The sequence below is a fragment of the Antechinus flavipes genome, chromosome 3 (assembly GCF_016432865.1).
Source record: "Antechinus flavipes isolate AdamAnt ecotype Samford, QLD, Australia chromosome 3, AdamAnt_v2, whole genome shotgun sequence".
In the NCBI taxonomy this organism is placed as follows: Eukaryota; Metazoa; Chordata; class Mammalia; order Dasyuromorphia; family Dasyuridae; genus Antechinus; species Antechinus flavipes.
Window position 1 is genome coordinate 552,808,258 of NC_067400.1, and position 26,265 is coordinate 552,834,522.

Consider the following 26,265-nt stretch of genomic DNA (forward strand, 5'->3'; position numbering starts at 1 on the left):
GGGCCTCAAAAAGAGACATAGTTAGTAAAGAGGGTTGTGTTAGAAAATTAGCAACAGCATTCCCTGTTCTTATATCTCCTGGAAGTCGGTATGTGAGAATATATGTGTATCCAAAAAAGGTGCTTTCCTTTTTCTTATGACATGTTGCAATTGCTCAAACAATTGATAAACCAATAAGTTGCTAGAAAACCTTATTTGGCCTTTTCCTATATTATTTACCACATACACAGCATATTCTCTATCAGAAAAAATATGAAGACATTCTTTACCAATATGTAATGCAGAAATATTGCATATAACTCATTTTGCTGTGTTGATTCAAATGGAATGTGAATAGTATGTTTAGTACTGGGCGGTATATATAAGGAAGCTAAATTTTTCTTAGTAGCATCTGTAAATGCCATAACTGCATCATTGATTGGAATTATTCTGGTTAGTCGCTGAAATATCTATTGAAACAGCCATAAATTGTAAAATTGGTAGTTAAAAATATTATCAATTGGACTTTTGGTACATAGTTTAGTAAACCTTGCCAATCATAATTAGAGGCTAATAAAGAATCAACCCGGTCTTTGTATCAGTGTATAGCTGATGAATTATGTGTGGGAGATCTGTTACTTGCAGAAGTCTTTTTAAAGCTTTTTGAATCAATATCGCTACCATCTGAGGGTAAGTAGAAAGGCTTTTTTGAGTCGGATTAGCCAAATAAACCCATTCTAAAACTGCCTGTGTCTGATGTATTGCTGCAAAAGGAATATTAGGAGTATCCATGACTGATAACTATACTTTCTCTAGTAAATTTATTTGGTCCAAATAACAGGAGCTTATTACTTTTTCTACTGCTTGAAATTGAGTTTCAGCCTCTTTCGAATGATTTCTCTTTGAATTTGGGTTTGGATGCCCACATAAAATTTCAAATCGTTTTGTCAATTCATGAGTTCCTAGCTTTAAGTGTGGTCTTATCCAATTAATATCTCCTAATAGTTTTTGATAATCATTTAGAGTAACTAGCTTGTCTCTGCTAATTTCTTCCCCCCCCCCCCCCGTGGCGTTATTAAGGTTCTTTCAATTACCTGTCCTAAATATGAATATGGTACAGCTAATTATACTTTCTCTATAGTTATCTTAAAACTGTATTTTTCTAAAGCCTCCTTTGTGTCCCTTAATACTTGTGCAATATTCTGATCATAATATGCACACAAATGGTCATCCATATAACATCCCATATATGCTTCTTTATATTTAGCTCCAATAAGAGCTATAATTTCTGCCACATATTGACACACAGTGGGACTATTTTTCATGCCCGGTGTAAGAATTTTCCATTGAAATCTCAAGTAAGGTCCTTTCAAATTTGTAGATGATAATGAAAATGCCAAATAAGGACAGTCTTCAGTTCTCAAAGGAATGGAATAAAAACAGTCTTTAGTATCGATGATCCATATTTGCCATTCACTAGGAATCATATTGGGTGAGGGAATTCCTGGTTATAAGCTGCCCATAGATTCCATTCTATTATTAATATGCTTTAAATCCGTTAACATTCTCCATTTTCCTGATTTCTTTTTTATTGCAAATATGGATGAATTCCAAGGGCTATTTTGAGTGTTCTATATGCCCAGCCTGTAATTGTTCTTTAATAATTTCCTGAAAGACTTCTAATTTTACATGTGTTAGGGGCCACTGATCAATCCATAGGGGTGGCCCTTCTTTCCATTTAATTTTAGGTACTTGTATTTTCTGATAAGCGATCGCTATGAAAAATTCTGTAAGACTACCGTAATTCCTTTTTAACGAATCTCTCCCCCATAAATTAATAGTGAGTGCCTGAAAGATATAAAGTTTGAACCGTCCTTCTTTATTCTTTTTTTCCAGACTATCCATTTGGCACTTTGTTCTGGGATCTGTACATCACTTATGTCCTGTAAAGGTGTGTGTACCTACATCATAGGCCATGTCTGTGGCCAGAAGTACTGTGATATGACTGATTTCTCAGCCCCTGTGTACTCTAACCCTTCCAATATTTTCCCTTCTATTTCTCGTTTAAAATTGGCCTGGAGTCAGTTATAGGTTGCATCCAGAATGCTTCTTTTCCTATCCTCCCAAAACTCCGAATTTTTTTTATATTCTTTTCCTATTTTTACAAGATATTATTAATAACTCTGCTATCCTCTTCCCTTTTTTATTGAGATATCCTGGTGAGGAGCAGCATAGCAAAGGATACATATTTCCCCGAGAGAATCAGCATCTACTACTCCAGGCACAACCATAAGCCCTAGCAAAATTTGTGAGCTACGACCTATAACAAGCCCTAGAATACCCGCTGGAAATGGACCTGCAATGCCCGTAGGGAGAGCATATTCCCATATCATCAGTAACTTGGTGTTAGACCTAACAAGATAAGTCTCGCGGTAGTATGCATTAAATCCCGTACTGTCAATAAGTTTGATTCAAAGTGTTGTTGCTGGCACCTATTTAGGGGGAACGAGGGAGAGTGCAGCTCCTATTTTTTTATGGCGCTAGGGTTGGCCCTGGAAGCAGTTTCCCCGTATCTGCCTACCTTCCCTCTTATACTGTGAATAGCACTCTTATGCCCAGTGTTTTCCTTTTTTGCATTTTGGACATAAAGTCAAAGGTCTATTTGCCGAATTGTGATGAGATCCGGCTTTCGGAACAGTGTAATTTTTCTTTATGTGACCGGATTGTCCACAATTATAGCATCCACGAAGATCTGAGGATTTTTGAGAGCGTGACTTTTCCCTATGTAATATAGCAGCCATGACTGCTGCTTGAAAAGTCGAGGTTTCCTACATTCTGACATCTCTGAATCATCTCTACTAACGTCATTTTTGCCTTCGCCCTCCCCCCCCCAAAGCTTTTTTGCAATCATTGTTCGCAATCTCAAAGGCAAGTTGCCTCAGTAAAATTTGAGCTGCTTCCCGAACATCCTTAACAGAATGCTGAATGGCCATTGTTAAGCGATTTACAAAATCAACAAAAGGTTTATCTGATCTCTGCATAATGTTTTATATGCTGTACTCCTATCAAATTTTTCTGGTATTTTCAACCATGCTGCTGTAGCTGCGTTCAATACTGTTCATAAGCTATAAATTCATAATTTCATTGATCCCATAACTGATTATATACTTGAGTTCCAGTAAGCATTATTTCCAAGGAAATTCTGACTCCTGTATGGTCATTGATCCTAGCCTGTTCTTGATATTCCTCAAAAAATGCTGCCTTCGATATCAAATAGTCTTCTCCATCTAGAATGGTTTTTGCTAGTGAACACCAGTCTAAAGGTGTCAGGGCGGTTCATGAGATTGAGTCCAAAAGAATATGGATATATGGACGATTGGAACCATACTTGCTTGCCGCCTGATTGTAAGGTATTCCAGTCACATGCTGAATGTGGAATGATAGACAAAATTTTTTGAAAACGATACTAGTGTAAGCAGGGCCATTATCTGTCTTTATTACACGTGGAACTCCCAAATCAGAAAAACAAAACAGTCAAAGATCGATAACTATAATTGTGGATTCCCCGGTATGGCAGGTAGCAAGTGTGAATGAAGAGAAAGTGTCTACAGTGACATGAATATATTCAAATCTCCCAAAAGAAGGATAATGAGTTACATCCAATTGCCATAAATCAAGAGGGGCCAACCCTCCAGGATTTCTGGCAACAAGTTTCAAAAAAGGTAAATAAGGAATACAATGAGTGCAAGATCGAAGTATTTGTCTTCCTTGTTCTTTAGCGATATTGAATTGACGAAGCCGCATTTTTACGGATTGATGAAATCGAATATGAGAGTTTGGGGCCTCAAAAAGAAACATAGTTAGTAAACAGAGTTGTGTCAGAAAATGAGCAACAGCATAACTTGCTCTTAAATCTCCTGGAAGTCAGTATGTGAGAATATATGAGTACCGAAAAAAGGTACTTTCCTATTTTTTATGACTTGTTGCAATTGCTCAAACAATTGATAAACCAATAAATTGCTAACCTTATTTGGGCTGTTTCTATATTATTTACCATATTCACTATCAGAAAAATATTAAAACGCTCTTGACCAATATATAATGCAGTAATAATTACATATAACTCATTTTGCTGTATTGATTCAAATGGAGTGTGAATAATATGTTTCGTACTGGCCAGTATATATAAGGAAGCTAGTTTTTTCTTAGTAGCATCTGTAAATACCATAACTGCATCAGTAATTGGGTTTATTCTGGTTAGTCGCGGAAATATCCATTGATACTTAGCCATAAATTGTAAAATTGGTAATTGAAATATATTATCAATTGGACTTTGGTACAGAGTAAAACTTGCCAATCATAATTAGAGGCTAATAAAGAATCAACCTGGTCTTTGTATCAGTGTATGGGTGATGAATTATGTGTGGGAGATCTTTTGCAAAAGTCTTTTTAAAGCTTTTTGAATCAATATCGCTATCATCAGTCAGATCAGCCAAATAAATCCATTCTAAAATTGCCTGTGTCTGATGTATTGCTGCAAAAGGAATATTAGGAGTAGCCATGACTGATAACTGCACTTTCTCTTGTAAATTTATTCGGTCCAAATAACAGGAGCTTATTACTTTTTCTACTGCTTACAACTGAGTTTCAGCCTCTTTCGAACATTTCTCTTTGAATTTGGGTTAGGATGCCCACATAAAATTTCAAATCGTTTTGTCAATTCATGAGTTCCTAGCTTTAAGTATGGTCTTATCCAATTAATATCTCCCAATACTTTTTGATAATAATTTAGAGTAACTAGCTTGTCTCTGCTAATTTCTATTTTTTTGTGGCGTTATTAAGGTTCTTTCAATTACCTGTCCTAAATATAAATATGGTGGGGCTAATTGTACTTTCTCTAGAGCTATCTTTAATCTGTAGTTTTCTAAAGCCTCCTTTGTGTCCCTTAATACTTGTTGTGCAATATTCTGATCATAATGTGCAACACAAATGGTCATCCACATGATGCCCCATATATGCTTCTTTATATTTAGCTCTAATAAGAGCTATAATTTCTGCCACATATCGTTGACACACAGTGGGACTATTTTTTCATGCCCGGTGTAAGAACTTTCCATTGAAATCTCAAGTAAGGTCCTTTCAAATTTGTAGATGATAATGAAAATGCCAAATAAAGACAGCCTTCAGTTCTCAAAGGAATGGAATAAAAACAGTCTTTAATATCGATGATCCATATTTGCCATTCACCAGGAATCATATTGGGTGAGGGAATTCCTGGTTATAAGCTGCCCATAGATTCCATTCTATTATTAATATGCTTTAAATCCGTTAACATTCTCCATTTTCCTAATTTCTTTTTTATTGCAAATATGGATGAATTCCAAGGGCTATTTTGAGTGTTCTATATGCCCAGCCTGTAATTGTTCTTTAATAATTTCCTGAAAGATCTCTAATTTTACATGTGTTAGGGGCCACTGATCAATCCATAGGGGTAGCCCTTCTTTCCATTTAATTTTAGGTACTTGTATTTTCTGATCAGTGGGTCACTATGAAAAATTCTGTAAGACTACCGTAATTGCTTTTAACGAATCTCTCCCATAAATTAACAGGGACCATCTGGAGGATATAAGGTTTGAACTGTCCTTCTTTATTCTCTTTTCTCCAGACTAACCATTTGGCACTTTGTTCTGGCATCTGTACATCACGTATGCCTTGTAAAGGTGTGTGTACCTGTATCTTCGGCCATGTCTGTGGCCAGAAGCATTGTGATATGATTGATTTCTTAGCCCCTGTGTCCACTAACCCTTCCAATATTTTCCCTTCTATTTCTCGTTTAAAATTGCCCTTGAGTCAGTTGCATCCAGAATGCCTCTCTTTTCTTGTGCCCCAAACTCCGAATTTTTTAAATATTCTTTTCCTATTTTTAAATAAGGTATTATTAATAATTGTGCTATCCTCTTCCCCTTTTTATTGAGATATCCTGGTTATGAGCAGCACAGATAAGAATACATATTTCCCCTAGAAAATCAGTATCCACTACTGTAGGCATAATCATAAGCCCTAGCGAAGATTGTGAGCTATGACCTACCATAAGCCCTAGATTACCCAGTGGAAGTGGACCTGCAACGCAGGTAGGGAGAGAGCATATTCCCATATCATCAGTAATTCAGTGTGAAACTGAAGAAGAAAAGTGTAGGGGTAGAATGCGTTAAATCCCACACAGTCAATAAGTCTGATTCAAAGTGTTGTTCCAGGTACCGATTTAGGGGGAAATGAGTGAGAGTGTACCTCCTTTTGTTTGATGGTGCCGGGGCTGGCCCCGGGTATCTGCTCACCTTCCCTATTAAACTGTGAGTAGTTTAATACTACTCACCTATTTTGGTGACGCCTATTTTGGACATAAAGTCTGAAGGTCTATTTGCTGAATTGCGATGAGATCCGGCTTTTGGAACAGTGCAATTTGTCTTTATGTGACCAGATTGCCCACAATTATAGCATTTACGAAGATTTGAGGATTTTTGAGAGCGTGACTTTTTCCTACGTAATATAGCAGCCATGACTGCTGCTTGAAAAGTCGAGGTTGCCTACACTCTGACATCTCTGAATCATCTCTACTAACGTCATTTTTGCCTTTCCTCCGCTAAAGCTTTTTTGTAATCATTGTTAAGAGTTCTCAAAAGCAAGTATTTTTTGAGCTGCTTCCCCATCCTTAACAGAAGGCTGAATGGCCATTTACAAAGCGATTTACAAAATCAATAAAAAGTTCATCTGATTTCTGCAAAATTTTTGTATATGATGTACCCCCTATCAAGTCTTTCTGGTATTTTTAACCATGCTGCTCTAGCTGCTTTCATTACTGTTCATAAGCTATAAGTTCATAATTTAATTGGTCCCTTAACTGATTGTATACCCCAATTCCAGTAAGCATTTCCAAAGAAATTCTGACTCCTCTACGGTCATTGATGCTAGCCTGTTCTTGACATTCCTTTAAAAATGCTGCCTTCCATGTCAAATAGTCTCCTCCATCTAGAGTGGTTTTTGCTAGTGAATACCAGTCTAAAGGTGTCAGAACGGTTCGGGAAATTGAGTCCAACAGAACATGGATATATGGACGATCGAAACCATAGATGACAGATTCGGATTACTGGGATCAGGAACCTCAGCAACTGGGAAGGCTAATTGCATTTCAATCGGGATATCTTCTTTTTCTTTAGCTTTCTTAATAGCTTCCTCAACTAGCCCTGTGGGTTGAGAAGACTTTGGCTTCTCTTCAGCTTAGTATTTGGGAGTAAGAGCGGGAAGCTAGGGAGAGGGAGGGAGGTTTTGATTTTTCCTTCCTTTGATCATTTATTTTTTCCACAACTGTTTTCATTTCTTTTTCCTCCAGAGTATTGGTAAAAGAATCTACTTGACGGATATTTTTATGTAAATGAACTGTCTCTGATGGCTGAAGGCATATTTTAAAAAATATTCCAAATAAAAAATACAGAGATTGGAAGAGTTCCTGGTCCTTTTTCGTTTAGATACCAACCCCTCCCCCCCCCCCATCTTTTCCTACCTTGTCCCGTTTTTCTAAATCAATTGTTCCTTCTGGAAGAAATCAGGGACAGCATATTTCTACAGATTCCAAGAAATTTTGTAACTGTCCTGTGCTAATTAACAATCCTTTCTTCTCCTTAAATAATTTTTTCAATACTTTCAGAAAGTTTTCTTTATCTCTGTTGCCTGATTGATTTTGCCCAATTCTTATTCACTATGTTGCACTGTATCAGCCAGACAAAACTCAATCTTATAAATTTTATGTTATTATATATTGCTATATGAGAGCTGATAGCCTATGTTCAATATTTATGTGATATTTGATATACTCCTCCTATGTCAGCCTGGTGAAGAATTATCTCTAATGTCAACTTATTTCTAGTGATAAAGTGTCTATTGGTGATCATCTTTTTCTCTCCACTTTATCCTTATGTCTTTTTATTTAATTTCCCCCTTTACCTGAATATGCGCACATCCAAAGATGGCACTTTTTCACAGAAACTCTGTCCACATGTGAAGTTCCATTCATGTAAGGCTCTGTCCCTGTTTCAGCTGCCACTGTTGCGAGTCCAGCTCCTGTAATCAGATGAAAAATATGATAATCAGGAAGTCGGGCAAAAGTATTATTAGAACTCTTCAATTTTATTGATCAGGACCACAAATATATATATATATATACCTTAAATGCTTATAGGTTTGATACAAAGTACACTCTATTAAAATTCCTATACTCTTTTTTTTAATAGCTTTTTATTTACAAGTTATATGTATGGGTAATTTTACAGCATTGACAATTGCCAAATCTTTTGTTCCAATTTTCCCCTCCTTTCCCCCAGTCCCCTCCCCTAAATGGCAGGATGACCAGTAGATGTTAAATATATTAACCAAACCGTTATTTTGCTGTACAAAAAAGAATCGGACTCTGAAATATTGTCCAATTATCCTGTGAAGGAAATCCAAAATGCAGTCAGGCAAAAATATAGGGATTGGGAATTCAATGTAATGATTCTTAGTCATCTCCCAGAGTTCTTTCCCTGGGTGTAGCTGGTTCAGTTCATAAAATTTTTATACTCTTAATGAAATCAACTATGATGTAAATGATTAAATCCCTTAAGCCTGGAATCTTGATTACTTAGAAAAGTAAATAGTCAGATGCATATCAGTGTAAAATTTATTGTGCCATTACCTCAGGTACCCTTCTTCCAAATGTTTTTAGTCTCCTTGTGGACATTCGTTTCTATTCTAAGTTCAAAGTTTATCTTTAGTTTGTTGAGTAGTGTTTGCATTTTGTTTCACTCACCAGAATCCCAATTTATAATATTATCAAGCATGTTTCTGATGTTAAGAAAAGAAATGTTGGTGAGTCAAGTTAAGATAAGACTTAAGACCTGGAATGGATTCTTGCCTCTCCGCCCTCTACAAATCCCATTTTCTTATTTAAAACATGGAGTCTAGGAATTTCAGTTCTCATAGATGAGAAAGATTGCAGAACATGCTTAAAAGCACAAGGGGCTAAGCCAATGAGTAACAAAACAAAACATGCAAGAGCAACAAAATTCAAAAGCATAGAAATCAAATTGTTTACAGGATCTATCCTTTTTTTGCCACTAAAATATTTGGTTAGCTATACGATCAGGATCAATTCCATGGATACTACTCTTTTCCATTTGTTCTATTAGGACAGTTAAGTGAGATACATCCCAAGTGAGGTATGGCCCCAGATATTATGTTTCTAATTTGAGGCCATGTCACATTGGTGGTTTCATTGTCCCGTCCATCTATAAGGAGTCACACATACATGAGTATCTATAATCGCAAGGTAGCTGTGATCGAGATTCTAAATTATTTACATGATTTCCTAACCAAATTAATCATTGTTCGACTAAGATTAATTCTTGTTCTAACTCATTATTTATATTAATCTATTCTTTAAAGGCTTGTGATATGTTTTTTTCTAGTTTATTTTCAAAATGAGCAGTTTAAACAGATTCTGTAAGAGCTGTAGCTGAAACAGCAAGAGATGTGATAATTGATATAGCTGCTAGAATTCCAATAGTAAGTAGCCCAACAAATCTCTTCTTCCTCTTGCTAATGTCTTCTAACCGTTTTTTTTTTTAATTTAAATTTTATTTTATTTAATAATAACTTTGTATTGACAGAATCCATGCCAGGGTAATTTTTTTTTACAACATTATCCCTTGCACTCGCTTATGTTTCGATTTTTTTCCCCTTCCTCCCTCCATCCCCCCCCCCAAGATGGCAAGCAGTCCTATATATGTTAAATATGTTGCAGTATATCCTAGACACAATACATATTTGCAGAACCGAACAGTTCTCCTGTTGCACAGGGAGAATTGGATTCAGAAGGTAAAAATAACTCGGGAAGAAAATCAAAAATGCAAATAGTTCACATTCGTTTCCCAGTGTTCCTTCTTTGGGTGTAGCTGTTTCTGTCCATCATTTATCCATTGAAACTCAGTTAGGTCTCTTTGTCATAGAAATCAACTTCCATCAGAATACATCCTCATACAGTATCGTTGTCGAAGTGTATAATGATCTCCTGGTTCTGCTCATCTCACTCAGCATCAGTCCATGTAGGTCTCTCCAAGCCTCTCTGTATTCATCCTGCTGGTCATTCCTTACAGAGCAATAATATTCCATAACATTCATATACCACAATTTACCCAGCCATTCTCCAATTGATGGGCATCCATTCATTTTCCAGTTTTTAGCCACTACAAACAGAGCTGCTACAAACATTTTGGCACATACAGGTCCCTTCCCTTTTTTTAGTATCTCTTTGGGGTATAAACCCAATAGAAACACTGCTGGATCAAAGGGTATGCACATTTTAATAACTTTTTGGGCATAATTCCAGATTGCTCTCCAGAATGGTTCTAACCGTTTTTTAATATTATCCCAAGTTTATTCACCCACTGACCTATGCCAGTTATGCTTAATTGAGGTTGGTACCATCAGGGTGGATGTTCAATAACAACCTCTATAGATAGTGAATCAGCAGTAAGACACCGAATTATGATACAATTGTAACATTTTACAATAATTCGTCTTGATACATTCCTGATTTGAATCCCCAAGCGATTTTTTAAAATGGTATTTGTAGTGAGAAACATCTGTGGCTATTCTAAACATGCCTGTACAGTATACTTCTGAATCTTCTTTAAGTCTGTATAATCTCAAATCTAAGCTGTGAAAATAGTCCCCATAGCTGCCATGATTTTCCATAAATTCTCATAAACTATTCCTTCCCTGGAATAAATGATATCTTTTCTCACGTTTCCTATAGAAGCTTCTGTATTAGGTTCTAACCAGGAAAATAAGTTATCAGAAGCCTTTTGTGTAATCATGTAAACACATTTGTTCCAGGAAGGAAAAGTTACTTACTGCTATAAATTTCGATTTTTCTTAGAACATAATGGATAACTTGGTTTAAAAATATTCTCATCATTATTTGTGTAATTAAGATATGATTTAGAAATATACCACCACTGTATCAACCCCACATTTTCCACCACCTTTTTGTTTCAATATACTAGCTTTTGACAGGCATAAACAAGATTATCATTACTTTCCATAATTCATTCTCTATAAAAATATATTATTTTCCTGGTTTTAACTATCTGTGTAATATTAATAAGTCTTTGGTTCTTGGACATAAGACTTCTGTACTCTTCCCAAGAGCTTTGAATTTGAGATTGATACAGGTGTTAGGTTATCTGCCCATATAACTGCTGGAAGTATTGGAGGATAAGGTATATAAGTCCAATGCATATATTCTTTTTCTCCTCCTCCATTTGAATAGTCAATAATGTGAACAAAGCAAGTAAAGTTTTTTCTTTTCTCCTTTAGCTCTCCTGTGCCTCAGTCGTTGCTTCCGATTTCTCTTCTCCTTTTTCTTTCTTCCAGTCAGGATTCCCAGCTTTTACATTCAAAGTGTCAGTAAATTCAGAGTCCCAGGTATCTTTCTGGTATCCAAATAGGTTTTTCGGCATTATCTGGCAAAACAGAAGCATAGCCTGGTCCCGAAGTTAATAATTTATCTGCACCATTACATTTTCCAGTTTTAGGATCTTTCCATATTACCGGTGCTCTTTTTGCCATATCATATTTTTGTTTTAGAAATGTAAATTGTTTGTCTGCTGGTGTAATACCATACGAATCAGTTGTTAAGAAGTTTAAAGTATACAATGCTATTGTTAAACCTGTTAATCCTTCTTTCCCCTTTTTGTTTTTCTAAAAATGCATTTAGGTCTCTATGCTTTCATTCCACAATGGCGTGGCCAGTGATTGTAAGGTATTCCAGTCACATGCTGATTATGGGATGATAGACAAAATTTTTTGAAAACGATACTAGTGTAAGCAGGGCCATTATCTGTCTTTATTATACGTGGAACTCCCAAATCAGAAAAACAAAACAGTAAATGATTGATAATCATAACTGTGGATTCCCCCGTATGGCAGGTAGCAAAAGTGAATGAAGAGAAAGTGTCTACAATGACATGAATATACTTAAATCTCCCAAAAGAATGATGATGGGTTACATCCATTACCCATAAATCAAGAAGGGCCAAGCCTCGGGGATTTCTGGCAACAGGTTTCAAAAACGTAAATGAGGAATACAATGAGTGCAAGATCGAACTATTTGTCTTCCTTGTTCTTTAGTGATATTGAATTGACGATGCATTGATGAAATCGAATATGAGAGTTTTGGGCCTCAAAAAGAGACATAGTTAGTAAAGAGGGTAGTGTCAGAAATTCAGCAACAGCATTCCCTGCTCTTATATCTCCTAGAAGGTCACTATATGACTACATATGCGTACTTATTTCCAAAGTACCTGCTGGAAGTGGACCTGCAACGCCAGTAGGAAGAGAGCATATTCCCATATCATCTGTAATTCGGTGTGAGACCGAAGATAAGTCTAGGGATAGCATGCATTAAATCCAACACTATCAATAAATCTAATTCAACATGTGATTGCCAGCACCTATTGAGGAGAACAAGTGAGAGTAGCTCCTATTGTTTGACGGTGCCTGGGAGCAGTTTGCCTGTATCTGCTCACCTTCCCTATTAAACTGTGAGTAGCAATCTGACGCCCATTTTGGACATAAAGTCGAAGGTCTATTTGCCGAATTGCGATGAGATCCGGCTTTTGGAACAGTGCAATTTTTCTTTATGTGACCTGATTGCCCACAAATATAGCATCTATGAGGATTTGAGAATTTTTTAGAGCGTGACTTTTCCCTATCTAATACAGCAGCCATGACTGCTGCTTGAAATTCTGAGGTTCCTACATTCTGACATGTCTGAATCATCTCTAATAACGTCATTTTTGCCTTTTCCTGGCTAAAGCTTTTTTTGCAATCATTGTTCGTATTCTCAAAAGCAAGTTGCCTCAGTAAAATTTGAGCTGCTTCCTCCATCCTTAACAGAAGGCTGAATGGCTATTGTTAAGCGATTTACAAAATCAATCAAAAGTTCATCTGATTTCTGCAAAATTTTTGTATATGATGTACCCCTATCAAGTTTTCCTGGTATTTTTTAACCACACTGCTCTCTCTAGCAGCTTTCATTACCTGTTCATAAGGTATAAGTTCATAATTTCATTGATCCTGTAACTGATTATATACGCCTATTCCAGTAACCATTTTCAAAAAAATTCTGACTCTTGTACGGTCATTCATCCTAATCTGTTCTTGACATTCCTCAAAAAATGCTGCCTTCCATATCAAATAGTCTCCTCCATCTAGAGTGGTTTTTGCTAGTGAACACCAGTCTAAAGGTGTCACAGCGGTTAGTGAGATTGAATCCAACAGAAGATGGATATATGGACTATTGGAACTATAGTTGCTCCAGCTTGACGTAATTTCTTCAATAGCTTAGAATCTAGAGATTGATATTCTGTTACATTTAGATTCGGATTATTGGGGTCAGGAATCTCAACAACTGGGAATGCTAATTGCATTTCAGTTGCAATATCTTCTCCTTTTTCTTTAGCTTTCTTAATAGCTTCTTCAACTAGCCGTTTCGTCTCAGAGGACTTTGGCTTCTCTTCAGCTTTGTATTTGCGAGAAAGATCCGAATAAGAAGCCAGGGGGAGGGAAAGAGGTTCTGATTTTTCCTTCCTTTTATCATTTATTTTTTCCACAACTGTTTTCATTTCTTCTTCTTCCAGTGTATGGGTGGAAGAATCTACTTGATGGATATTTTTATGTAAAGTATTTCATGGCTGAAGGAATATTTTAAAAATATTCCAAATAGAAAATACAGAAATTGGAATAGTTCCTGGTCCTTTTTCATTTAGATAATCTTCCATGTCTTTTCCTACCTTGGCCCATTTTTCTAAATCAATTGTTCTTTCTTGAGGAGATAGGACAGCATATTTCTACAGATTCCAAGAAATCTTGTAACTGTCCTGTGCTAATTAACAATTTTTTTCTTAATTACTTTTTTCAATACTTTCAGATAGTATTCTCTATCCCTGTTACCTGATTGATTTTGCCCCAGACAAGAATCAATCTTATAAATTTTATCTTATTATATATTGCTATATGAGATCTGATATCTTATTTTCAATATTTATCTGATATTTGATATCTTCCTCCTATGTCAGCCTGGTGATGAACTATCTCTAATGTCAACTTATTTCTAGTAATAAAGTGCCTGTTGGTGATCACCTTCCCCCTGCCCACACTTTATCCTTACTTCTTTTTACTTAATTTCTCCCTTTACCTGAATATGTGGGCATCTAAAGAGGGGACTCTTCCACAAAAGCTCTGTCCACTTGTGAAGTTCCACTCATGTAAGGAAGGCTCCATCCCTGGTTCAGCTGCCACTGTTGCAAGTCCAGCTCCTGTAGTCAGATGAAGAGTGTGATAATCAGGAAGCCAAGCAAAAGAATTCAGTTAGAACTCTTCCATTTTATTGATTAGGACTTAAGAATATATATCTTAAATGTTACAGGTTTGATACAAAGTACACTCTTTTAAAACTCTTATACTCTAATGAAATCTACTATGATATAAAATGATTAAACCCCGAAAGCCCAGAATCTTGATTAATTAGAAAAGTAAATAGTTGAGATACACATTAGTGTAAATTGTATTATACTATTATCTCAAGTACTCTTCTCCTAAATGCTTTTATTCTCCTTGTGGACATTCTTTCCTGTCCTAAGTTTAAAGTTTATCTTTGATCTATTGAGTAGTGTTTGTATTTTGTTTCACTCACTAGAATCCCAACTTACAATATTATCAAGCATATTTCTGCTATTAAGAAAAGAGATGTTGATGAGCCAAGTTACAATAAAATTTAAGACCTGGAACGGATTCTTACCTCCTGGCCCTCTACATATATGTAAAATCTACTGTATCTATGTGTGTGTGTGTGTGTGTGTGTGTGTGTGTGTGTGTGTATACACAATTAATCTATTAAATCTGTTATATATCATCTGATTTGATCCTCACAACAGCTCAGTGTATGACCCACCCAGGGTCACACAGCAGTATGGGAGACAAGATTTTCATTTAGGTCTTCTTAAATCCAAGAATATCATTCTATCTAGTATGCAACCTAACTTCATGAACTCTAAATGGTTCTGGTCCAGTTGCAGAGTAACCTGTCACTCCCTCAGAAATCTTCCATGGCTCCCCAATTTCTATAGGATAAAATACAAGTTTCCTAGCCAGCCAGTCAAAAATCTCTATAATCTGTTCCCAATATACATTTATATTCTTTATTTCCCATTACTTCTCTTCATTTAGTCTCCATTCTAGCCAAATAAGACCATTAGCTGTTGCCCAAACTCATCTTTGCAAACCTACTCTCCTTTATCTCTTCCTCCTGATCTTCTCTGCCCTCAAGACCCAGCTCAAGTGCCACAAACCCTCCCTCAGGTGGACTTGACCCCCTCCCTTTTTACATTTTTTTTTCAGAGTACTTTGTCTTCCCCTTCTCATTCTATAAACCATCTCTTTTCAGACTAGAAGCTTCTTCAGATCAGGGATTGTTCTTTGTTTTTGTTTTCAATCTTTGCATTTCTAACATTGAGGACAAGGAATCTGAGGGCAATAGAGATAGGGATATGTGATTTCCTTGACATAGGGAACTCCCACACAAAGAAATTCCTTTCACCAGTTCTGTTTGACACATTCTCTGCAATTTATCATGTAAAGAGGCTGCCCGGAGTACTGGGAAATGTCAGGTGCAGGATTTGGATTCAGATTTTCCTGGATCTGAGGCTGTCCCTGTTAGTTGGTTGAATGAAATGGAGAGAGGGTCAGTCAGGTAGCTGGAAGGATGGTCAAGTACAATGGACCAATTGATGTTGGGGAGAGTCAAAGGCTCTGGCTTGGAATCTTGGCTCTTTTACTTAGCACCTGCAGGCATTTAAACTCACTGAGCCTTAACTTCCTCATCTGTAAAATACAAAAGATGGGATTCCACAACATAGTTGTTCCTTTTCAGCTTTAAATCTGATTCTGTGAGGAGGGAAAATAGGGACCTTTAGATCCAGCTTCTTGCCTTCTTTTCCTCCAGATCCTCCTGGCTCTGACCTTGACTCCCAGGAGGACAGACATACTGAAGGACAATGCAGGTCCACGCAGTCCCATCTCTGTTGCTGACCATCTTCCTCCTAGCGGAGCCCCCAAAGGTACTTGCAGGTCTCTACTCCCAGCTGAAGTAGAGGAAGGAGGGCTCGATTCGGAGGGGAGGGTGTCTGCCCTAAGGGAGCCCTTGGGTTGAAAAGAAGACAAGACCCCGTCTTCAGAGAGCTTCTGGTCAGATGCTCTCACCCCAATGCTTTTGAGTTGGGCCTTTTGTCCTGAGCTGTCCAGGAGATGGGTGATGGCTGGGGCCACCGAGGTGAAGACTGCACTGAAACATCTTGACCCTTCCTCCTTCGCAGGCTTGGAGCCACCGGGTCTCCCGCCGCGACCTCCTGTCTCGAGAGTCCCCCCTGGACATGTCGCCAGCCTCCTTCGATGACCAGTACGCTGGCTGTGCAGCAGCTATGGAGGCCGTCCTACCGGACCTCAACCGCACAGAGTTTAGTGCCAGCCCAGTCTATGCCGAAGCCTGGAACTCAGCAGCTGCCCGCTGGCAGGAGCGCCGGGACTGGGAGCTGAAGGGCACCCCTTCTTCTCGGCAACTGCCGCCGCCGGGCTTCAGGGACGAGCATGCTGTGGCCCTCCTGGCCTACACGGCCAACAGCCCCCTGCATCGAGAGTTCAACGCGGCGGTGAGGGAGGCTGGCAGATCTCGGGCTTATTACCTGCGATATTTTCCTTTTAAGACGCTTCACTTCCTGCTCACAGAGGCTCTGAGGCTGCTGCGCTCCGGCCAGCAGCCCAGGTGCTATCAGGTCTTTCGGGGCGTGCATGGGGTCCGCTTCCGACCCCTGGGGCCGGGGGCCACGGTTCGCCTGGGGGCCTTTGCCTCCGCTTCCCTGATGGATGCCGCCGCCCACCAGTTCGGAGAGGATACCTTCTTTGGCATCTGGACTTGTCACGGAGTGGCTATAAAGGGCTATTCCTTCTTCCCCGGAGAGGAGGAGGTCCTCATTCCTCCCTACGAGACTTTCCTTGTGGTCAATGCCTCGGTGCCGGCCCGGGGTCCAGTCCGTATCTACCTCAAAGCCCAGGACAAGGCCAGCACCTTTAACTGCGAGTATATCAAAGGTAATACAGCCCTCACCCTCCCAGAGCTCCAAGACAGACAGGAAACACGGCCCGTGCCCTTAGAGAGCCCTTGGCTTGAGAGGGAGTCTTGACCAGACCAGGTGTATGTAATGTATATTGCTAATTCTCTCCATGCTGGGTCAGCTGTCCCGTGGTTGTCGGGGCTTCTGCCCAAAACCTCAGGGCCCAGTCCTGGTGCCTCCAGGGCACCCTTAAGTCCCAGGTATTTCCTCCTGTGAAACTTCCACACTTAGGTAAAACTCACGCAGCCGTAATGGTGGGGCAGGAATCCCGGTGAAAAAGATCTAGTCAATTAGAAGAATTACTTTGAGTCATCAAGGGAACAACTCGATACTCAGGGAACTCATTGGATAGAGCTGGCGTCGGGAAAGTTCACGTGTGACGTCAGATACCTATTAACTGTGTGACCCTGCACAGTCACTTAATTTCTGAGCGCCTTAACCCACGGAGAAGGAAATAAACCACTCTAGGGTCCTTGTCAAAAAAACAAACCCCATGGATAGTAGGATGCCCAGGTCGCGTCTGACAACAGCATGAATCATCAGTGGGGAGGTGAGCTAATTAATGCAGTCTTGGACTGAGCTAAAGAGGCACAGCTGTCCAAAATGCAGGAACTGAAAGCCCCAGTCGCTTCTAGAGGGCAGGCCTCTCAGAAAGACATGCGCACATAGCGCTGAGGTCTGAAAAGCTCGTTACAAATACGCCCATTTAATCCTCAACAACTCTGAGGGCGGTACCATTATCATGTCCACTTTATGGATGAGAAAACCGAGGTTGGAGAGATGTTAAGTGAATTGCCCAGGGTCCTATATGAAGGGAGAAAGGGAGGGGGGAAAGAAGGAAGAAAGAAGGGAGGAAGAAAAGAAGGAACAATAGAGGAAAACAAGGAAAGAAGGGAGTAAAGGAGGAAGGAAGGAAGAAAAGAAGGAAAACAGGGAGGGAGGAAAGAAGCCAGAAAGGGAGGAAGGAAGGAATTTCATTAAGTATTTACTCTGTTCTTTGGCACTATGAACTTTACAAAGATCTCATTTGATGTTAACAACTCTGGGAGATAGATGCTGTCATTCTCATTTTACAGTTGGGAAAGCTGAGGCAGACAGAGTAAATAATTTGTCTAAATGTGTCTAAGGTGGGATTTGAATTTAGATCTCTCTGTGCACTCTGGTACCATCCTAGTAGCTTCATTGCTACCTCCATGGACAGGAGTGTTTAGCTCAGGACCACCAGTGTTGAGAAGGAACTGGAGATAATATCATCTGAGGGACATTTGGAGGAAGTGAGGAGAACAATCTTAGTGTAAGCATGATAGCTTTCTTCAAGGATCTGAAAGTCTATGATATGGAAGAAGCAGCAGATAAGGGCATTAACATTATATAGCACAAAGCACTTTAAAGTTTGCAAAGCACTTGATAAATATTATTTCATTTTATCCTCACAACAAAAATAGTAAAAGTGCTATTCCCACTTTACGGTTGGGGAAACTGAGGCAGACAGAGATTAAGTGACTTGTTCAGAGTTGCATAGCAAGTAAATATCTGAGGCTGAATTTGAACTCGTTCTTCCTCATGCCAGGCCCAAGACTCTGTCCTCTAGCTGCCTTCTAGCTATCCTGCTTGGCTCTGGAGTTTAGGAGTCGGAGCAATGGGGTGGAAATCAGTGAGTGAAAGATTCAGGATCAGTGAAAAGAAATACTTCCTGATAATTAAAGCTACCCAGAGGTAGCATGGGGTTCCTCCTGGTATATGAGCTTCCTTCCCTTTACCCTCTGTCTGCAATGGACAGTCAAGTAAGTGATGAGCTCCAGCTTCTGAGATCTTTCACTGCCTTATTCTTTTCCAGAGAAGCAGTGCACTTCAGGACGTTGCAAACAAAATAATTCAGGTAAGACAAGCCAGAGCTTCAGGTCATTTTCGGGGGAAAATCTCATTTCCTGGAAAGTGGTGGGTAGGGTTTGGCAGTCACCAGCTTAAGAGAGTCCCAAGAGTTCTCTCTTGTATGCAAGCTTCTGTCTCTTGTTCAGCGTATGATAGGTCCTTCTAAGTCTCACGGTTTTCTATGTTTGGGATGAATGAAATGGAATGTTATCTTGAAGAGACAATTAATTATGGGGAAACTCCTGGGGCTGGGGGAAGGGTACTGTGTCAGAAAGAGCTCTGTCCTGGGATTTAGGAGCTCTAGGTTTGAGTCTTTATTCTGCCACTAACTTTCTGTGTGACCTTAAGACTTCCCTTCTCTGGGCCCTAGTTTCTTCATCTATAAAATGGGAAGGTTGGGTTCAGGTCTCAATGATCTCTTCCAGCTATAACATTCTACTTTATAGGGTCCTTCCAGCTCTTAGGTTTTGTTCTACAGTTCCTTTCACCTCTGACATTCCATTTTTTTGTATACCTATGGCAATTAGCTCTTCTTTTCTCCCTGCTTAACTTTTCAAGCCCTCAGGGTTCTGTTCCCAAAAAGAAAGACATTGTCTTTAGAAGGAAAGAAAGGAGAATACAAGTATTTTTTAAGTACCTACTATGTGTCAGGTACTATGTCAAAGTTGTGAATATTATCTCATTTAATCCCCACAACTACTCTGTGAGGTAAATACTATTATTATCTCTGTTTTACAATTGAGGAAACTGAGGCAAATAGGATTAAGTGTTGTGACCAGGATCATCCAATTAGTAAGTATCTGAGGCTAAATTTGAACTCAGATCTTCCTGATTCCAGGCCCAGAGCTCTATCCCTGTTGGGCACTACAGACATGGCTGTCCCTATCTTAGCCCCTTGAACTCTCCTTTATCGGCCTCTTCTTTAGATCTGAGCCCATGGCCCAGTCAATAGTACATATTTAACAAATAATAGTTAATCAAGTGAAGATCATAGGATCATAGATTTGTTGCCAGGAGGAAGGCCAGATGGCCCAACTCCCTCATTCTACAAATAAGGAAACGGAGGTACAGATAAGTTAAGTGACTATATAAAGTAAGGTAGTAAAACAGAGATACAATTGAACTTTGCTTAATTTATCAAATTTTCATTAAGCACCTACTGTGTACAAAGGCATATGTTTAATGCTGAGATAGAAAATTTTGATGTCTGTTGGAGCTGATGGAAATGGGGGAAGGCAGTTGATAAGAGAGGGGAAAGTTAGGTTAAAAACAGACACATAGATAATAGAAAGAGCACTGAAGAACTGTGGATTCAAGTTTTGACTCTATTACTTACCATGGACATATATTTCACTTAATGTTAAATTTCCTTAGCTGTAAATAAAGGATGACATCATTATTGTATTATCTACTTCACAGGTGATCTAATAAATCTAATCTAAGTCCAGTCTAAATAAATCTAATAATAAATTTTTTTTGAAGGGAATTGCATTCTGATTCTACCTCAGGTGTTGCTAGCCTTTTCTAATTAATAGAAATCTTCCACTTCTAGATCTCCTTTGATGTGCATATTCTTGAGATATGCAGGGAAAATATTATTACATATCTCTTTTCTGAAGCGAAGGAAGAGTTCCAGGAGTAGGGACTTGCCCAATGAACCAATGATGAGCCCAAATTTGTGCTCAGACTTTGGGGTGCCTCAGGACATGACACTTTCCTTTTCTGGCTTCCTCTTTTAAATGCCTTTGCCCAAAGCAAGCACATATTTAATGGTGGATTTTCAGGTATTGTAATAGACCAACTGGGGAAAGCTCAGTAAGGGTGCAGATTAATGACATTACTGAACCCCTCCTCCTTCCTACATCATTCTTATGAGAGTCTGGAGAGGTCAAGAGGAAAAAAGATGAGCTCAGAACAGATTAGGAAGGGATGGGAACAGAATTTTCTGAGGTCGTCCATTAAATCTACTAATGGTGGAAACACTTCCATCAGGGAAGAAGGGAGGAGCTGTGGGAACCTACTCGATACAGCACTGTATCTCTGGTTCCCTCCTTGGGCCCATGAACCACTGGGCCTGCACACACATCTCCCACCCCTCACTGAAGGAGTCAGACCCCTAGGAAGGTGGGAGTCTGCAAATAGGGATTTTAAAAGCCCTGGCTTTGGAGGGAGGCTGGGAGTGTCAGTTTCTGTTTCACCTGCTTTCACTTTTAAAAACCTATCTCTGCCTCTGCATCTGTCTCTTTCCCTCTCAAACTATCTGTCTTTGCTATGAGTCATTTTCTCCATCTCATTTTGCTTCTCTCTCTCTCTCTGTCTCTCTCTGTTTCTGTTGCTACTATCTCCCCCCCTCTTCCCTCCTTTATTCTCATTCATTCTCTTCCTCTCTGTCTCCATCAACCCTTCTCCATCTTTCTCATTTTGTCAATCTCTCCCTTCATCTCTTCTTTCTCATTCTCTTTTTGTTGGCATGTTTTTGTCTCTGCGTTTCTTTCCATCCAACTGTTTGTATCCATCGCTGTTCCTGTCTCGGTCTCTCATTCTCTCCATCTCTCTTTTTATTTCTTCCATTTCCTTCTCTGCCCTAATCTCTCGGTTTCTTCTCTGTGCTTTCCTCTTTTTGAATCTATTTTGCTTTATCTTACATTCTCTTCTTCTTTTTCTTATGCCTGTGTAATGAGCTCTCTCCCTGTCTCTGCCAGTCTTATTTTCTCTTTGTGCTTCTTTCTCCATCTTTCTCTTGGTATTCCTCTCTCTCCTCTGTTCTTACCTCTATGCCTTCTTTTCTCTTTGTGTCCCTGGCCTTCTTTCTCTCTCCAGCAGCAGCAGTGAGGATAGAGCCCTTCTCCCCATCTCAGCAGTACCTGCCTCTGCTCTGGCTCCTCACCATGTTGATATCTCTTGACCCTCCGAGTCTCCTCTGACGACCACCCAGACTCATTGATTTTCTTCAGCTCAGGATGCCTGAGCTCAATGCGTACATGATAAATGTGTGCGAGTCAAGACAGAGCTGAAAGATGGACCTGGCCTGCTATCTTGGCACCTCAGTGCAGAGCAATGGTGGAGACCAAAGTATTCATAAAGGTCAAAACTTTGGGAGGTTTAATTTTTAGCCAATACACTCCAGTATTTGGCCCTAGAAGACTGGAGACCACAATCATCTGGAACTTCTCCTGTCCTGTGGCTAGCAAACTCCCAACCTGATACTCCTGGACTCCCTCTGATGTTGAAGTGAACACCCCTTTTCTTTGCTTCTCTGTTTATGATCTCATACCTGTATACAGCAGTGCCCCACTCCTTCCCCTTCCTAGTCTCCCCTGCTCTCCCCTTTACCTATGTCCTCTGGAATCCTCACCCTATCATTTAAATTTTTTTTTTTAATTTTCAAAATACAAGCAAAGATAGTTTTCAACATTCACCCTTGCAAAATCTTGTGTTGCAAATTTTTTCCTTGCCTTTCTCTCAACCTCCTCTCTTAGACAACCAGTAATTCAATATAGGTTCGACATATGCAATTCTTTTAAACATATTCCTACATTTATCATGTTGAATAAGAAAAATCAGATCAAAAAAGGAAAAAAATGAAAAAGAAAAAAAAAGCAAGAAACAATCACAAAAAGGATGAATGTTATGGTCCACACTCAGTCTCCATGGTTCTCTCTCTGGATATAGATGGCTTTCTCCATCACAAGATCATTGGAACTGGTCTGAATTGTCTCATTGTTGGAAAGAGCCACGTCTATTCTAATTGACCGTCATATATTGTTGTTGAAGTGTATAATGATCTCCTGGTCCTGCTCATTTCACTTAGCATCAGTTCATGTCAGTCTCTCCAGACCTTTCTGAAATCATTCTGCTGATTGTTTTTTATAGAACAATAATATTCCATAACATTCATATACTATAACTTATTCAGCCATTCTCCAGCTGATGAGCATCCATTCAGTTTCCAGTTTCTGGCTACTACAAAGAGGGCTGCCACAAACATTTTTTGCACATGTGCTCACCTTATCATTAACAAACTCCTTTTTATCCTAGATCTTCCCTCTCATGCTCTATCTCTTTGAGCTAAGGGAAGCCTGGCTCTATTTGGAAGACACTATATTCCTAGATAACCTCCCTACCCCACTCCCCTCACATCCATTGCTAGTTGTTCCTTGTCACCAGAGGATACTGGGTCAAGAGACAAAGTTGACATAAATAGTCCTTGCTCTCTACTGTCACTGCTAGATTTTCTCTGTTATTGTCATTCAGGAACAGCTTCATATTTGAGGTCCATCCCATCCATCTATACTACCCAGCTGAGATCCTTATCATTCTATAATACTCTCTCATTATTCCCTCATGGACTCTAATATCAGACTCTCTTCTTCAAACTCTCTAACACCTATCACCTACATATTCAATATACTTCATCCACGTACAATAGTGGTCCCATACTTAGCTTTCACCATCACCCAAAAGTTATTCCATTTTTATGATCCTAAAGTATTAAATGCCTCTCTCTGAAAACTTATCTTTCCTTCTCTGTCTCATTTTTAAACTTATTCTTTGGGCTTACCTGAATCTTAAGTTGTTCAATACCTCCTATTTGTTTTGACTGGGACTCGTTTTCCTGCTTTTATAGTCTTGACCCTTTATGTAACCCAGAGCAGTTTGGGAGTTCCTAGATCCCCGCCAACAGAGAATATTCAATCTTCCACTCTTAAATCCATTGCCCTTTTGCCCTTTTGCTATTTGCTCATATCTTTCTAATCCAGAATTCTAGAGGCTGGTCATCTTCAAGAAGTACTGGTGAGGTTGATAGTAATTGCTGAACTACAGCTATTTGGCTAAGGATGCAGGAGCTCTTCTTGAATTCCAAGGTTGCTTCCAAGTCTAGAAATGTCCCTCCTGGGATTATCTCTTAGTTACCATGTACTCTCACCAGTCACCATGTTTCAAAGGTGAAGGAAGGGAAACCCTTTCACCTTTTACAGAAAGAGACTCCATGAATACTAATATAATCAGCAGATGAAAGACACATAGAGAGAAATAGAGAGACAGAGACAGAGAGAGACAGAGACAAAGAGAGACAGAGCATAGTAATGGTCCAGCTAAGGCCCAACTCCTCCTGGCCTAAAAGCCAATCCTCCTAACAGAACTTTGACACACCTTCCTCTCTGCTCCTTCAGTTATCCTGAGGTCTGAAGAACAAGGAACAATTCAGGGTTTCTTCATTGTCCCCAAATGACAAGTCCTCCAGTGTTGAGTTTACATGTCTTTCTGGAAATGGCCAGGGTACAAGTTCATAATTCTATGAAATGTTCTACCCAGAGCATAGCAGGGAGACTGTTATTTTAAGTCTCATTACAAGGAGAAAATTAAGGCCATCTTTCAAGAGAATTCTCATTTCCATTACTTTCCACTCAAAGTACTTCTCTGTATATATTATCACTCATCATTTTTGTTCCAGTCATTGAAAAGGGATCTCTTCTCCTTGTCAAGGTTAATCCTATACTGGTGCCTTTTGTTCCATCCCTTCTCTTCTCTTCCAGGAGATGAAAATTCCTTTTCTTTTCTTATCTTTAACCTCTCTCTAACTATTGGTTCCCTTCTTGATGTCTAAAAACACAACCAGGTATCTTCTATCCTTAAAATCTTAATTGGCTCTTATCATCCTCTCAAACTACATCTCTCTCTCTCCCTCCTCCCTCTCTCTCCTTTCCTCTCCCTTTCTCCCTTCCTCCATCTATCTGTCTCTCTTTCCCTAGCTCCCTTTTCCCCTCCTTTTTCTTTTCATCCATACATCTCTCTGTCTCTGCTCTCTGTGTCTCTGTCTCTGTCTCTGTCATTGCCAAATTCCAAAAAAGAATACTAATAGGAGTTATCAACATTCATTATCTCCACTTATCCCCCATTCACTTCTTCCTTTTTGGAATTTGGTGTCTGGCTCTTCTGGTCTTCTTGACTTTCCTAGCTTTTGATAATGTTGACCAACTCCTTTTCCTCTGCACTTTCTTATATACTATCTTTTTTCTGCTAAATGTCCTTGTTCTCCTCATACTTGCTAATTACTCTTTCTTAGGCTTTCTCAGAATCATCATCCAAATCTTACCCTCCAATTGTGGTGCAATTCCCTCTCTTTTCTCATGGTGATCTCATTAAATCCTCTAAGTTGAAACATTCTGCATACTAATGACTCCCAGAACAATATACCCAGCTCTAACCTCTTAGATTATGTCCAGAGTACTATAATAATTGTGCCTGCTCTAATCATCCTTGATTCTTTTCTCTTCCTCACTCTTCACCGTCAGTTTGCAAATGTTGTTGATTCTATTTGGGTCATCTCTCATTTCTTCTTCCTTTGTTCTATTTACAGATCCATCACTACTTCTCATTTCCTCTGTTATAGACTATTATAATTGCTTAACTTGCTTTCTCTTCTCCATTCCATCTTCTAAACACCTGAAATTATAATTGCCCTAAGGAAGAGGCCTGATGTGCAACTTTACTATGCACATATTAGCTTCTTATAGCCTCTAGGATAAAAGGAAAATTTAACTGACTTAGAATTTAAAGCCCTCAACAATTTAATTCCATCTTAATTTTTTTCTTCCCTTCATGTTCCAGCCAATTGGACTACTAGCTGTTACCTAAACTTGACATTCCATCTCTTGCTGATTGTATGTTAGTTTAAGCAATCTGCCACTCTACTTGTCAGAGTGTTTATCTTCCTTCAAGGTCATGCTTGAGTGCCACCTACTTCCTTTATCTTCTCCTGTCCTTTGGGTTCTCTCCCTCCTCAAATTACCTTTTTATTTACTCATCTGTATATGTAATATTTCTCCTTAATAAATAGCTTCTTGAGGGCAAGAACTGTCTTATTTTTGTCTTTGTATTTTCAGTCCTAGAAAAGTGCCTTGCATGAAATAGATGTTTAATAAATATTTGAATTTATATTTGGTAACAATTTTACCACTTTATACCCCAGATTTCTTTTGGAGAAGATCATGGATCTGGTGATCATAGAGCAGATCATAGCAGGCTTTAAAAATGAAGCAGTCTGGACAGGTAGGTGATGCAGTAAATAGGAGTTCAAATCCAAAGCCAGACAGTTTTTTTTTTCCTATTTAAAGCTTTTTTATTTTCAAAACATATGCATAGATAATTT

The 26,265-nt window shown here is 39.0% G+C and overlaps 1 protein-coding gene across 3 annotated transcripts in view; it reads left to right on the top strand.

The window, feature by feature from the left end:
• Positions 1-22,541, top strand: part of ART1 (ADP-ribosyltransferase 1) — a 63,907-nt gene extending 41,366 nt beyond the window's left edge. For 2 of the 3 annotated variants that reach the window (XM_051987467.1, XM_051987466.1), the window contains 4 exons: positions 16,076-16,190; positions 16,446-17,217; positions 19,078-19,119; positions 21,933-22,541. In XM_051987467.1, coding sequence (XP_051843427.1) covers positions 16,128-16,190; positions 16,446-17,217; positions 19,078-19,119; positions 21,933-22,036 — 981 coding nt within the window. In that variant the 5' untranslated portion in view covers positions 16,076-16,127 and the 3' untranslated portion in view covers positions 22,037-22,541. The remainder of the gene's footprint in view (positions 1-16,075; positions 16,191-16,445; positions 17,218-19,077; positions 19,120-21,932) is intronic. The other variant, XM_051987468.1, reaches the window with a different exon arrangement.
• The last annotated feature ends 3,724 nt before the right edge of the window (positions 22,542-26,265 follow it).